We start from the raw sequence: 14,092 nt of genomic DNA on the forward strand, positions 1-14,092 counted from the left end.
CTACCCGAGGTGCCCCCGCCCTAAGCGGCACGGCGGGTAACCTGGACTCCACCAGGTACATGGACCTCGAGTCCACCAGACCACGTCACGCCCCTATGCCTAACCCCACTCCCTCTACCTCCTATGCTGCCATGGCAGCTAGGCCGAGTATTCCTTCCACCCAGAGGACATCCCAATCCTCTCATGTCCCTCCCCCGAGGCCGAAGGGTCGTGCCCAAGAGGAGCTGCGCCGACATCCGCCAATAATGGTGGAGGCCCTCCCTAATTGGTCCCGCCACATGGCGGCCATTGGGGAGCGCCTCGGTCGCGCCCCCTCGGTGCGACCCTTCGGCGCCGGCTTTAGATTCCTGCCGACGTCGGTAGAGGAATACAGGGCGGTCCAGGCCTACCTGTCGGAGGCATCTGCCAGGGATAGTACCATTAAATGGTACTGCTATGCCCTGACAGGGGAGATTCCGACCAAGGTGGCTGTCCGGGGCCTCCCTGCCGATACTGACGCGGCAGAAATAACCGATGCCCTGAAGGAGCTGGGGTTCCCGGCTCGTCACGCCAGGTGCATCAGGTCCCAGAGAGGGCGCCCGGGCTGCGTGTTTCACGTAGCCTTGGACCACCTCTCGAAGGACGACCTCGCCCGCCTGTACGCAGTCAACGAACTGCTGTACTTGCCGGGGGTGACAGTTGAGGGATGGCGACCAACCCGCGGGCCTGCGCAGTGTCATCGCTGCCAGGCCTTCGGGCACGCCTCCCACAATTGTCACCGAGCGGTCCGTTGTGTTCGATGTGCCGGGGAGCACGTCGTAGCGGACTGCCCGAGGCCGAGGGACGGCCCATTCTCCTGCGCCAATTGCGGGAAGGACCACGCCGCCGTTGATAGGCGGTGTCCGGTCTACCGCAAGAAGGCCAGGATGATGGGAGTAACCGTCCCTCCTCCTGCGCCAATGGTGCCTCGACCCGGGAACACAGCTCTTCCCTCTGTAGCTCCCATTCCGAAGGGGAAGGGGAAAGGGAAAGGGAAATCCTCCCAGCCCCAACCCCCTCCCCTGTCCTCACCCATCCCCCCTGCCGTGTCAGTGGAAGCCAATCCATCAGCGGTAACGCTGATGGCAGAGGCCAACGCTCCGCGGCGGGGTATACCTGTTCCTACCCCTCGTGGTTCGCACGCTGTTAGATTGCCCCATCTTAATAGCACTGTTCCAGCTCGTGCTGGAACACAAGTCTCACAAATATCAGGTCCCAAACAAAAAAAAAATAGATTAAAAAAATTAAAAAAAAAATTAAGGAAGAGAGACCAACGGGAAGCAGTGGTGAGTGCTCCTACTGCACCGGCTCCCGCAGTTCCTATAACAATGGAGGTGGACGTGAACCCACCCATCGATCCAACTTCTCAACCGACTTCACAATCGGGAACGACCCCACTGCCCCAGGCTCAACCAGCCATCTCGGGCATATCTCAGCCCCCTCTCCCCCCCCGCCCACAGCGCGAGCGGCGCAGCGACCGACAGGCCTCCCAGCCTGCCGGTTTCGCTGCCTGGCTGCTCACATTGTGGGAGAAATTGTCCGAGGTGATCTCCGGAGTAATCCGTGAGATCGCCTCGGGAGCCAGTCCCTTTGGGGCTATCCTGTCGGGGTTCTACCAGTTGATGGCGAGGCTCAATGGCTAGCCAAGAGCTTCGCATCATCTATTGGAACCCCGACGGGATAAAGTCCCGGAAAAACGAGCTGCTTGTTCTCGCCCGGGAGTACAACCCTGAGGTTCTGCTCCTGGGCGAGACCAAGCTACGTCCTCAGGATGCGTTCAGGATTCCAAACTACTTCATGTACCGACGTGACGAGCTTACCCCTGCCGGGCGGCCGTTCAGGGGCACTGCGGCCCTCGTCAGGCGGGACGTGGTGAATGATCAGTTGGATTTGCTGTCCTTCACATCGACAAGGTCGGTCGGTGTGAGGGTACACACCTCGGGGGGAGATATGCGGATTTATGCCGCGTATAGACCCCCGGGGCCTGAATTCCACCCTGAGGACATAAGACGGGTCCTGAATCACGACAGCCGCCCAGCTCTGCTGGTCGGGGACCTCAACGCGAAGCACGTCGCGTGGGGCTCCCGACTTAACTCAGCAGTGGGCAGGCGGCTGTTAGAAGATGCCGATAGGGGCGACTACTCCGTGGTCGGCCCCGACGAACCCACACACATCCCGACCGCCGCGCGCTATCAGCCCGATGTGCTGGATGTGTGTGTGCACAAGGGGCTACGGTGCCCCGTAACGATCGAGGCACTGTACGACCTGGGTACCCCACATCTCCCTATTCTGGTGACATTGGGAATGGGGCTCACCCGGGTTGCGACCTCGCCCCTACGACCGAAGGTCGACTGGGAGCTCTTTAAGAGACGACTAGTCGACCTTCCCGTGATTCAGGACCCCAACATCTGAAGGCGATTATTCGCCGGAAGAGGGGCTTGAGGAGGCTCTGGGCGACAACTCGTTGTCCCAGGATAAAGCGCGAGCTTAATGAGCTGGAAGCGGAGCTGGCGACAAAGATTAGCACCTTCCGGGGCTATGCCTGGCAGGAGAGGATCGAGGAGGCCCGCGAGGACCCCTCCTCAGTATCCCTCCACCGGCTTTGTCGCCAGCTCTCAAATCGGCCTGCCCCGACTTGTCCACTCGTGGACGAGAGGGGCGACCGATGCTTCTCGGCTCAGGCCCGCGCCGATATCCTGGCCGAAATGCTGGAGCGGCAGTTCGCTCCAAATGACTCTGTACCCTCAGAGGCCGCATTCCACCAATCGGTGGAAGAGAGCGTAGCAAGCCTACTCTCCTCCCCGGTGCCACCGTTGGGAGATGGTGATCTCATCACTCCCAGCGAATTGCGCCTCATCATCAAGCGGATGAAGAGGCGCAAGGCGCCGGGCGAGGACGGTATTCCCTCCCTCGCTTTTTTCCACTTCCCTGAGACGGTCGTGTCATATATGACACGGCTGTTCAACTCCATTCTGTCCACAGGACACTTCCCGGGAATTTGGAAATTGGGCAAGGTTATCGCCCTGCCCAAACCCGGCAAGGACAGGAGAAATCCCTCCAGTTACCGTCCGATCACGCTGCTGTCGCACGTGGGCAAGTTGTTCGAGCGGCTGCTGCTGAGAAGGATGTCGCCGCACATCCTTCTCAGACCCGAGCAATTCGGGTTTCGTAGCGGTCACTCGACAACGCTGCAATTGGTCCGCGTCATGCATCACTTGGCGGATCGGACCAACGCGCGCCAGTACACGGCCGCAGTCTTTCTCGACATCGAGAAGGCCTTCGACCGTGTCTGGCATGCGGGACTGATCCACAAGCTGTTGCAGAACACGGACCTCCAGCACGCCTACGTGCGACTGCTGGGGTCGTACCTGGAGGGAAGATCCTTCCTTGTCGCGGTCGAGGGCGCCAAGTCGTCGGTGCGCCCAGTCACGGCCGGAGTTCCGCAGGGGAGCGTCCTGGCACCATTCCTCTACGCTCTCTACACCAACGACATTGCCGACGTGAAGTTGGCGCTGTTTGCCGACGACAGCGCCTACTTCGCGTCATCCAACTTCCCCTCTGCGGCCATCTCGAGGATGCAGAGGTTATTGGACTTACTGCCCCAGTGGCTGGGCCGATGGAGGGTCGCGGTCAACGTGGAGAAGACCGCGGCTATTCTCTTCGGTCCAGTCCGCACAAGAGTCGTCCCGGGACAGCTCAGTCTCCGTGGCGCTAATGTCGAGTTTAGATCCAGCGTCCGGTACTTGGGGGTCGATATCGACCGGAGTTTGAGGATGACCGCCCACGCCAATAAGGCGTTGGCGGCCGCTCGCTACGCGAGATTCCTCCTCCGGCCGGTGTTGGCCTCCAGGTTGCCGGTCAGGACTAAGCTCGGCATTTATAAGACGTATGTCCGTTCCCGTATCACGTACGCAGCTGCGGCCTGGTATCACCTCATCCCGCAAGTCACGCGGGTGAAGTTACAGGCCCAGCAGAATCTGGCTCTTCGCACGATAGTCGGAGCAGGGCGTTACGTCAGTAATGCCGTAATCGCCCGGGATCTGGATGTGGAGTCGCTCGAGGAGTTCATCCGGAGGCTAGCTCGTAATCTTTACGAGCGGGCTGACGGTGGACCCCACGAGCATCTCCACAATTTAGCTCCCTTGCACGCTAGACCACCTGATGGTCTGGCGCTACCAAGGGAGCTACTGGAACCCCCGGCTCTGGTAAGATAGTCGGCTTAATCGGAGTGATATGGGAGTGCTCATAATGAGTGCCCCCATGGGACTGAGCTGTCCACACTCGTCACTTCCCCCCACATTGTTGGGGTGCCCCCCTATGGGGACCCATTTTCCACCCCCGAGGGTGGACCACTCCCCCGTTTGGGGAGTGTTTTAAGTCGGCCCCTCCCCGTGACGGACTTCCCCTTCTGGGGAGCCCGGAGCGGGTGAGCGCCAAACTAGTGCCGCGGCTCCCCCTCTGATTTGTAGAGGCGGGGCCGCGGCATGGGGCCGGTGGCGGGCCCCGGTTTAGTTGCTGACTGCTGCTCTGTTGTATATAGTGTATAGTTAGTTAGTACTTAGTTTGTAGTTAGTTTATAGTTAGAGGAAAAAAAAAAAAAAAAAAAAAAAAAAAAAAAAAAAAAAAAAAAAAAAAAAAAAAAAATCAAGCAGAGGACAGCAGCCGGCGCCGGGGTGACTCCCCCGCGGGCATCAAGCCGTCGCTTAAGATCAAGCCCATCGTATTATGTTTATGTATATATTTTTGTCGATGTAGTGCGCCGAGACGCGCATAACGAGCAGCCCCCCCCCTAGTATAACATCTTGCATCCACATCACCCCTGCCCTGTGTGGCAGGGAGCTCCGTCCCGGGTAGTGGGGTTTGCCCCGAGGCCCGTTCCGTGCCCCCGAAAGGGGGTACGACGACCCTTCTTGCTCTGATCGGATCCAATATCTTTGTTAAATAAATTTTGGGAATTTGGGATCTGAGGGATACCTTTTTATTTTTTATTACCATTTTGGTAAGGCGAGCGTATGGCCCATCTGATGTTTTTTTTTATAATAATAAAAAATATTTACTAACAATCACGCCACGTTAACTGATCCCGTGCTAAGTTCGTAAAGAACTTGTGTTACAGGTACCAGATAACGGAAATAAATGTAAGATTTTTATTGTACACATACATATATTTAATATACATTCATAACCCTGGAAAAGAAATTTTATATTTATCATACAAATATCTTCCCTTGGCGGGATTCGAACCCGCGACCCCTCGTGTAGTGACCATGTCACTTACCACTACACCAGACGGCCATTTTGATGTTGTTTGATGTTGAGTGGTTACCGTTGCCGATGGACGTTAGCAATGCTAGGGGCACATCTAAGCCGCTGCCTACCGTTAAGTACTCTCCAAAAGCCTCGTTTGAAGAGCTATCTACCTACTCGCTCTGTCGGGTACACATTTTTGTGGTGCCTATAACAGGTGAAAATAGCTTGGGGCTATCATAAATGGAACGGAAATTCAGAGCAAGTCCTGCAATGGGTCGTAATTGTAATTTTTAGGGTGATTGAACGCGTGTTTCACAAAAAATATTTGGAATGACGCCTTTGTGTCATGTGAATAATTTTCGTTATTATTTTATTTTGTTATCGACATGAAAATGTTTTTTGTTATTGTGGCTCAAAAATTTACATCTGTTGTTTGTGTTTTTTAACAATGAATTAGTAATTAGTAATCAATTTCAAAAATGAAATATTATTTAATACATACATGTGTTCGCGTTATATTTATCATTATAAGTAATTATAGTGATTGGTTAGTTTGAGATAAATCCGATAATTAGTTTAGTATTGCGATAGGGATTTTTTTTAAACTTTACAATAGATCCTCTGGTTGAAGGTGCATCCTAATGGTCCTGTATGTCCCTGTCCCTGTGCCTGCTCTAGTGATTGTGTCAATAAAGATTACGAATCGATCGAGTTACGGATATTGTTGTTGTATAGCTGTTGGTTGGTGTTGTAAAACCACCCGGGTAGCTACCACATTTTTTTTTCTACCGGTGCTGATGGTCTTGAGAGACCATTTCAGCGTAACCTTAACAGGTAGGCGAGCTCACGAGGCTCAAACCTGACGACGTTGGTAACACTGACCCTAGCAAAAGCAGTGCTTCGCAGGATCTACCACCGGATCGGAAATGCGACCCACTGAGAAGATCCGTCGAGAAACTCAGTGCGCTGTGACTGTGGGTTATTTTACTCGCCGAGCCCTTCGTCGCAGTCCGGGTCGGACGAGAACGAAGACCGCGCTATCACAATGCTGCCGATCTTTAATGTAGTTAAATGTCCTACCTCCAATAGTTAAGAAAATATATATATTAAAAGGTTTCCACAAATTAAAAAAGTCGGCAACTATAAATATGTGTATACTATTGATTGCTCGTAGAGCCTGTAGTACTAGTAAGTCATGCTACAAGTCCTGCCAGTTTCTCTAGAAATCACTCATGTGTTCAGATTTTAAAGACACTCTTTATTCCATTGCATTACCGCTTACGTCAATTTCAATATGTTTTGTTTTTATTCAGACCACTCATAACATCATACGTATATATTTCTAGTAATTTCTTCCGCAAACTGTTCCAGAGCACGGCTGCAAGGAGTTCAGGTGTAAGCAGAGAGAGTTCTGCGTGAGTGCAGATCTAACCTGCGACGGCGTGGACCACTGCGCCGATGGTTCAGATGAAGACACGGTCGCTCTATGCCCAGGTATGCTGTACGGAACACCAATGGAGTGACGGATTAGGTTCTGGCGGAGATGAGATGACCAATGTGCTCAGTGCGAGTTTTTTAACGTTCTCGATAGCGTAAAAGTTAACTCAAATTTGTATGGAGTTGTCGCTAGGGGCGCTGCGCACACAAATTTGAGCTAACTTTTACGCTTTCGAGAACGTTAAAAAACTAGCACTAAGCACACAGGAGGCGTTTTGACAGCGTTTGACATTGACAGCGTTTTAGCGGATAGTCACTCCTAAACCTCAAGCGGAGCAGTCGTGCGCTCTGATTTGAGCGGGTGTAGAATTATGACCTAGATCACATGTCCCTATGTGAATGGGAGCATCTCTGAGGGTTCGAGTGAGTAATTAAAACCAAGCGGACGACGTGATTGCTGAAGTGGAGAAAGTGCATTGGTACCCTGTGCAACGAAATACCAGTATCTTGTTACAGAAACATTTAGGTCTCTCTAACATCGTTGATACTTGGCTGTATGTCCTTGTATGTCACTGTATGTGCCTGTGACTTAAGCTGTCTAGTTGCTTGATTATGAATTAAGTATAAGTACTTGCTCATATTAAGTCAAGCGAGAGTTTTGTCGTGGTCTGGTTGTCGGTTAATGTTGTTCAGTGTTCATACAGTCAGTACATCATAATGTGTCAGGCTTCCATTTTAATTATACACAATCCGAGAACGAGTTCGTGGAAGCGAACCTGGTTAATATTCCGGGGCCGATAGTTTAACCGGATGTCGGCGATGTGATTAATTTTGCTTAAAATAGCGATCTGATAGAAACGGTTGACCGGATTAAGCCATTATAATATTAGTCCTGTCGAAAAAGGACCAGCCTACCGATCAAAATTGTACCATCGCGGCATCGCCTGTGGTTGGCAATGTCAGAGAAATAGCCATGGTAAATTAATACCTACCGCCATTGATAGCTTTTAAATCCCATTTGAATTAATGTGGGCATAACGTTGATGAGCAATCAACCTAATCCTGGTATGGAGGAAGATGATAGTAGCACAGGCTGCCCCGTTAGCAGGCGTTGCATTAGGACGAGAAGGAGAGAAAGTACATCTCTGATACGTTTTCAATAATTTCTGAAATCTGCCGCCTCTTTCTGTCGTGAAACAGTAAAGCGTTTCGGTTTGAAGGGTGGGGCAGCCGTTGTAACCATACTGACACCTTAGGACCTATGTCTCAAGGTGGGTGGCGCATTTACGATGTCTATGGGCTCCGGTAACCACTTAACACCAGGTGGGCTGTGAGCTCGTCCACACATTTAAGCAATAAAAAAAAACCAATAATTTCTCAGCGTCTATTTATATTATAAAAACTGTTGTCCCGCAGAGAGCGGCGGTAGCGGTTCGAGCAGCACGTGGTTGGTGATGGCGGGAGGGGCCGGGCTGTTGCTGGCGCTGATCGCCGCGACCCTCGGCTGCTGTCTCTGCCGACGCCGCGCTGCCAACCGCCGCACGCATCTACATTGTTAGTATATCACTACACTGCCAACGTAATCAAAAATACACTTCAATTTATTAGGGAAGCTCCCGGCTCTGCCTAACGATAGCGAAGCTGAAGCTTCAGGCAGACCAGAAACAAACCCAAGAACCATTACACATCTTGAAAGACGAGATCGTTTTAAGTCGTCGTGGCCTAAAGGATAAGACGTCCGGTGTATTCGTGTTGAACGATGCACCGGTGTTTCAATCCCGCCACCACCACCACCCTGCCTATTTCTGCCGTGAAACAGTAATGCGTTTCGGTTTGAAGGGTGGGGCAGTCGTGGTAACTATACTGAGACCTTACAACTCATATCTCAAGGTGGGATGGCGGCATTTACGTTTTAAATGTCTATGAGCTCCAGTAACCACTTAACACCAGGTGGGTTGTGAGCTCGTCCACACATCTGAGCAAAATAAAAAAAACTCTATAATCATCTTGCTCTTCAAATCAGAATACAAGTGCTATTTAAAACGTCGCTACGATCAGCGTGAACTCATAATGCTGCCTTCCAGACCTAGGTTATGTAATGCTGATATGGCTGTAACGTATTTGATGTTTGTTGCAGTACAACAGATGAACGTGAGCAACGGCGGCGGGGCGGGCGCGGCGCCGGATCCGGGCGTCGGCACGCGGCTGCCGGGAAACTGGGCGCTCCCTGCGGGCCCGCGCGGGTACAGTGTGGCGCGGCCGGGCCGCCTCCGGGCGCGGGCGGCGCGGTGAGCGCGCTCGCGCACAAGGACGAGTGGTTCGTGTGACCACGCGGCCCGGCCGGGCCCGCAGGGCGGGGGCGCCGTACCGGCCCCCGAGCCGCCGGCGATCGCGATCTATCCGACGCCGCTCTATCTATGTATGTCCTACCTGATTTAGCGACAGTTTTTTTTAGGTGAATTTTTACTCGTTTAGTGGAGACGCGCCAGGCGTCTCGTGGCTGTCCAGTCTTTGGTGTTAACGAATAACGCAATGTAAATTTATCAATATAACATTAAACATTTTTGGCTTATTGTTCGTATGTTATTGAGTGTTATTCTCGTACGTACCCTCTCGAGATTCGACTGACTTCGAGCGTTCTCTTTTAAACTCTTTATTATTGAAAGTATCTATTTAAATCTAGTTAGCCAATGAAATAGTGAAGTCACTCGATTCTCAATAAATTTATTAACCTTCTTCATCTGTATCTATAAAAAATATTTAAGAAGACTAATGAATGTCTTGTAATAAGTATATTATTATGTACATTTTGTCATACAGCTACAAATTGAAGTGAACCCACGTAGGTATAATAAAAACAATGGCTGTCATTGGTAGACATTGTTAAACATTTCACGAAAGTAAGGGGCCACGGATTGTAGTAAATTTAACTCTTTTTACACCATTGCCCGTTACTACTTACCAATTTAGTTTATGTCATTTCTAAATCAATGTGTATAGTTGGTGTACGAGTATTTAATTTTTTTTCGAAATTTGGTATTTAATAATAGGTATCTTAATATACATATATCATTTGAATGCCTTCGAAAAAATCGTCTAGATTTAAAGAAATTAAATAAATAATTTTGGTTCAATAAATTGATGATCATGAAATTTATTAGTCATTCTCTATTTTCAGCGCCATCTGCTGATGAGCGGAGTAACTATTGCTAAACTAAATTACCTATTTTTATTTGTAACAACACAGGACGCCATCTAGTAGACTATTAATTAACTATATTGAAGTTGAGCTTTTTGACGTGTCAAACTTTACAAAGCTTAATTTTTTTAACTTAATTTTGAACTAAAATATGATATCCAACTTTAGTTTGCTTACAAAATCATGAATTAAGTAAATTTACGATTTAATTCAAATGTCTTGATTATTTTGTAAACATTACAACTATTTATGTTATCGTTTGAAAAGTACTACAACAATTGGACCAGTTTTTATGAAGCTTAATAAAGGTAACCGGCTTGACAAGTCCTCGGTAGTACTATAACCAATTACAAACTTTTGAAAAGCTCAACTCAAGCTCTGTAACCAGTTAACTGGCAGTAACGCGTCGGCCGTCGCGGGGAGCGTTTGTGCTTATAAATGTCACTTTAAAACATTGAATTCGCGCGATTTTAATGTTCACGTGAAATAACAAAGTTTTGTTGAAATACTAATCTATTTTAAAACAGCTATTAGCGTGTTACTTTTGTTCTGTTATACGAGATTACAATAATTAATATCAACTATCCGTGATGTTTTTTTTCATTTTTAATTAAAAATAAACGTTACTGATATACAGAAAATTAAAACAGTGTTTTTATTTTCGTTCTCGAGAAGAAAATCATTTTTTTTTTAAATTAATTAAATAACTAGTGTTTCAAAACTATATATCAATATGTATTGACAAGTGAGTGTGAGTTAAATTTGTTTTAAGAAATATATATATACATCGTGGTGTCGTGCTTTGTTGTCTGGTGATGGAGTAGGATGCGTTACCTGCTGTGGGTGGTGTTGCTGGCGACTGCCGTGGGTGGCAGGAGGCGCCATAACAAGCCCGGTGAGTTAACAATAAGGCTTCTCCGAGCATTATTTAACCGGACGTAGAATAGCTTATTTGTTTTTAACTAAAGCTTGTGGACTTGAAGCGTATTTCGGTGCTCATAGACAAAGCGTGATAGCAGCAGTCCATTATTTTTTATTATTGCTTAGTCGCCACCTACCTTGAGATATAAGTTCTAAGGTCTCAGTATTGTTACAACGGCTGCCGCACCCTTTAAACCGAAACGCATTACTGCTTCACGGCAGAAATAGGCAGGGTGGTGGTACCTACCTGTGCGGACTCGCAAGACGTCCTGCCACCAGTATGTAATTACGCAAATTATAATTTTGTGGGCTTGATTTTTATTATTAATTTTATTCATTTGTATTTATTTTAATTGAATAAAGATGTTGTGGTGCAGAGAGTAAGAAGTCCGGCGCACTCATACCGAAGGATACGACTATGTCGTTGGTCGAATCCTGCAGGGAGGTTCCTAATTTCTTCTCCGATAAAGGAAATAACGTTCAAGAATAGCAATGTAACCATCAAAAATAATAAGTTGCGTAATTACTATACTATGCTTTAATCAAGATAGGTCGCCGCATTCACGAAGGTATATAAGGGCTATGATAACCGTTTAACATCAAGCAGGCCGTGAGCTCGTTCAAATATAAAACAACATATTATTATAAAGCAACAAAAATATATAAAAAAAAAACATGTTGATACAAATGAATTAATTACAGGCATGCTCACTATACGATCCATTTTTTTATTAAATCATCACTTCCAGATAAAATCAGTAAATCTAAAGAACAGAAATTCTTCGAGCCATATATAATTTTTAAGAATTCGTAAATTTGTACAGGATCGATAATAAATTACGCTTGTTATTAATAGTGAAGTTTGATTATAGTAACAAGAGTTCAATCACCTACCAAACACTACACGTGTGTAAGTGTTTATAGTGAAACTATTGTTAGTAATAATAAGTCATTAATTTAAGCAGCTCTTAAAATAAATTGATCAATCATTCTTTAGTGTACATAATATCTCGATGTCTTTAGGGAAATTAGACTAGACTCTGTTCGCTCCATTTGGATATTTATTTACAAGCGGAAGATTAGGTATTGTAATCACAATGGCAACGATTGAGACATCGAGGTATGAGGTCGAAATCTCAATAGTATTAAAATTATAGTTCGTTTGATCTTCTAAATTAGTCAATTTCAGCTGGCCTGGTCAATGCCTTAAAAAGGTGGCGAAGAATTACTTTATAATATTTTTCTTTAAGCTATTTTTTTTATTGCTTAGATGGGTGAACGAGCTCACGACACTCCTGATGTTAAGTGGTTACCGGAGCCCATAGACATCTACAACGTAAATGCCGCGACCCACCTTGAGTTGTAAGGCCTCCCTTTTAATAGTACAACGGCTGTCCCACCCTTCAAACCAAAACGCATTACTGTTTCACGTGTTGCAGGAATAGACAGTGTGCTGGTTGGTACCTACGCTAATAATTTAATGTTGATAAATTTCTATAATTACTGGTAGTCGGGTGGATTGTGAGCTGAAACTATCATACGCTCTTATTCATGCAGTATCGAAAGCTATTTCAATCTTACGCTGCGTGACGGGACTTACGTTGACGTGTTTATAAACAACTTCACCCATCCAGAGTAATAAAGAAATGTAAATAATAATCCGGGAACCGCTTTACCCAACCCTGGTTAAAGCTGTCCACCGTTATGATGTACTTAGATCGATCGTGAAGGATCGCCATTTATCGAAACCCTTCTCTTCTTGGAACGTGCTGCGGTCTTAGTTGACGATCCGTGAACACAAAAAATCTACCCCCGGTCCATAGTCGCATCGCTTATTCGTATCAAGCGATGCGACTATGTCAGTATTCAAATCCCAAAACAGGTACCAATATCTTTTAATGAAATACTTAATACATACTCACGAATGACATCCACGTAGCGAAGGAGTAACATCGTGTGATAAAAGTCGAATCCGCAAGAAAAATACGTAATTACTGGTAATAGGACGTTTCAGTAAACGTAAGTACCTACATGGATTCCTGGACCACGAGAATGTTTGGCAGTTCACAAGAGCATGGCATGAGACCGAATTAAAATAGATAGGTTAATTTTATCAGATCCCATCTCATCTTGTTTGATTTAATTTCATCCCAATTGATTTAAAGTTTCAAATTAATCAACTTTATCTCATTTCGCTTCATGTCAATTTTCATATAACAGTATATAAGAAAAAATAAGACTTGGCTTAAAGGTCTCGTTACCAGGCCGTAAAATGTTCAGAACGAATACTTTAAGTATAAGTTTAATCCTTAAGTTAAGTTTGTAAATAAAATACAATATGTACGCAGAATATTGGGCAAGATGGAAGTGAGAGGCCCAGGATTGGGATCCTAGGGAGCGGCCTTCGTCCAACAGTGGACTAAAGTAGTTTGTCAAAGAGATAAAACAGTAATTTGGTTTATTTATTGGTAAATTTAAAGTTACAGGTAAATATAACAGGGTAGTGCAACAAATATACGACAGACTTTGATGTAGGCGGAATAGTGCTAGAATAGGCGGAGTGCTCTGAGGAATTGTTCGAGATGATACCAGCATCTCGTTTTTACCATCGTACCGCCCCGCCATCGGAGTAGAGTTCATCCATACTACCTGGAGCCACTGCGGTCATCCACAGTGCGTTTCCAGAGGTATTTTTTGCCACGTACCATCCGGCTATGGAATGAGCTCCCCTCCACGGTGTTTCCCGAGCACTATGACATGTCCTTCTTCAAACGAGGCTTGTGGAGAGTATTAAGCGGTAGGCAGCGGCTTGGCTCTGCCCCTGGCATTGCTGAAGTCCATGGGCGACGGTAACCACTCACCATCAGGTGGGCCGTATGCTCGTCTGCCTACAAGGGCAATAAAAAAAAAAGGTATTATCGAATCCTCATTTTGATTATCAAACTGATTATGGGTCCCTCAGGCCATAGCTATTTTTAAAGATTCAACTCAAGGATCCCGTGGTCCAAACTGTTGTAACCGCTGCGCCACGTGCTCTTCACACAAAAAACACAACCCAAAGTTGAAGTTAGTGTTTTTGTGAATGACTTGTCGAAACGCATTGTCTGTTTTGTCGAAGGGTTTTTCGTTAAATTGATTCTAAGAAGGGTTGTAAAGATGAGCGAGATTGTTTTGACTATTTCGAATTGAGTTTAATTGACTTCAATTGTAGTTTTTAGTTTAAATATAATAACGTCAAGTTTAACGCTGTGGCACACTAGTTCAGCA

The 14,092-nt window shown here is 46.9% G+C and overlaps 2 protein-coding genes across 2 annotated transcripts in view; both read left to right on the top strand.

The window, feature by feature from the left end:
- Positions 1–9,277, top strand: part of loaf (low-density lipoprotein receptor domain containing lost and found) — a 77,545-nt gene extending 68,268 nt beyond the window's left edge. The window contains 4 exon segments of the mRNA XM_028183105.2: positions 6,640–6,762; positions 8,122–8,259; positions 8,843–8,947; positions 8,950–9,277. Coding sequence (XP_028038906.2) covers positions 6,640–6,762; positions 8,122–8,259; positions 8,843–8,947; positions 8,950–9,032 — 449 coding nt within the window. The 3' untranslated portion in view covers positions 9,033–9,277.
- Positions 9,278–9,425: 148 nt separating this feature from the next.
- wb (wing blister) overlaps positions 9,426–14,092 on the top strand; it is a 170,521-nt gene continuing 165,854 nt past the window's right edge. Inside the window, exon 1 of the mRNA XM_089740155.1 lies at positions 9,426–10,799. Coding sequence (XP_089596281.1) covers positions 10,730–10,799 — 70 coding nt within the window. The 5' untranslated portion in view covers positions 9,426–10,729. The remainder of the gene's footprint in view (positions 10,800–14,092) is intronic.

This window comes from Bombyx mandarina, chromosome 04 (assembly GCF_030267445.1).
Source record: "Bombyx mandarina strain Sakado chromosome 04, ASM3026744v2".
Lineage (NCBI taxonomy): Eukaryota > Metazoa > Arthropoda > Insecta > Lepidoptera > Bombycidae > Bombyx > Bombyx mandarina.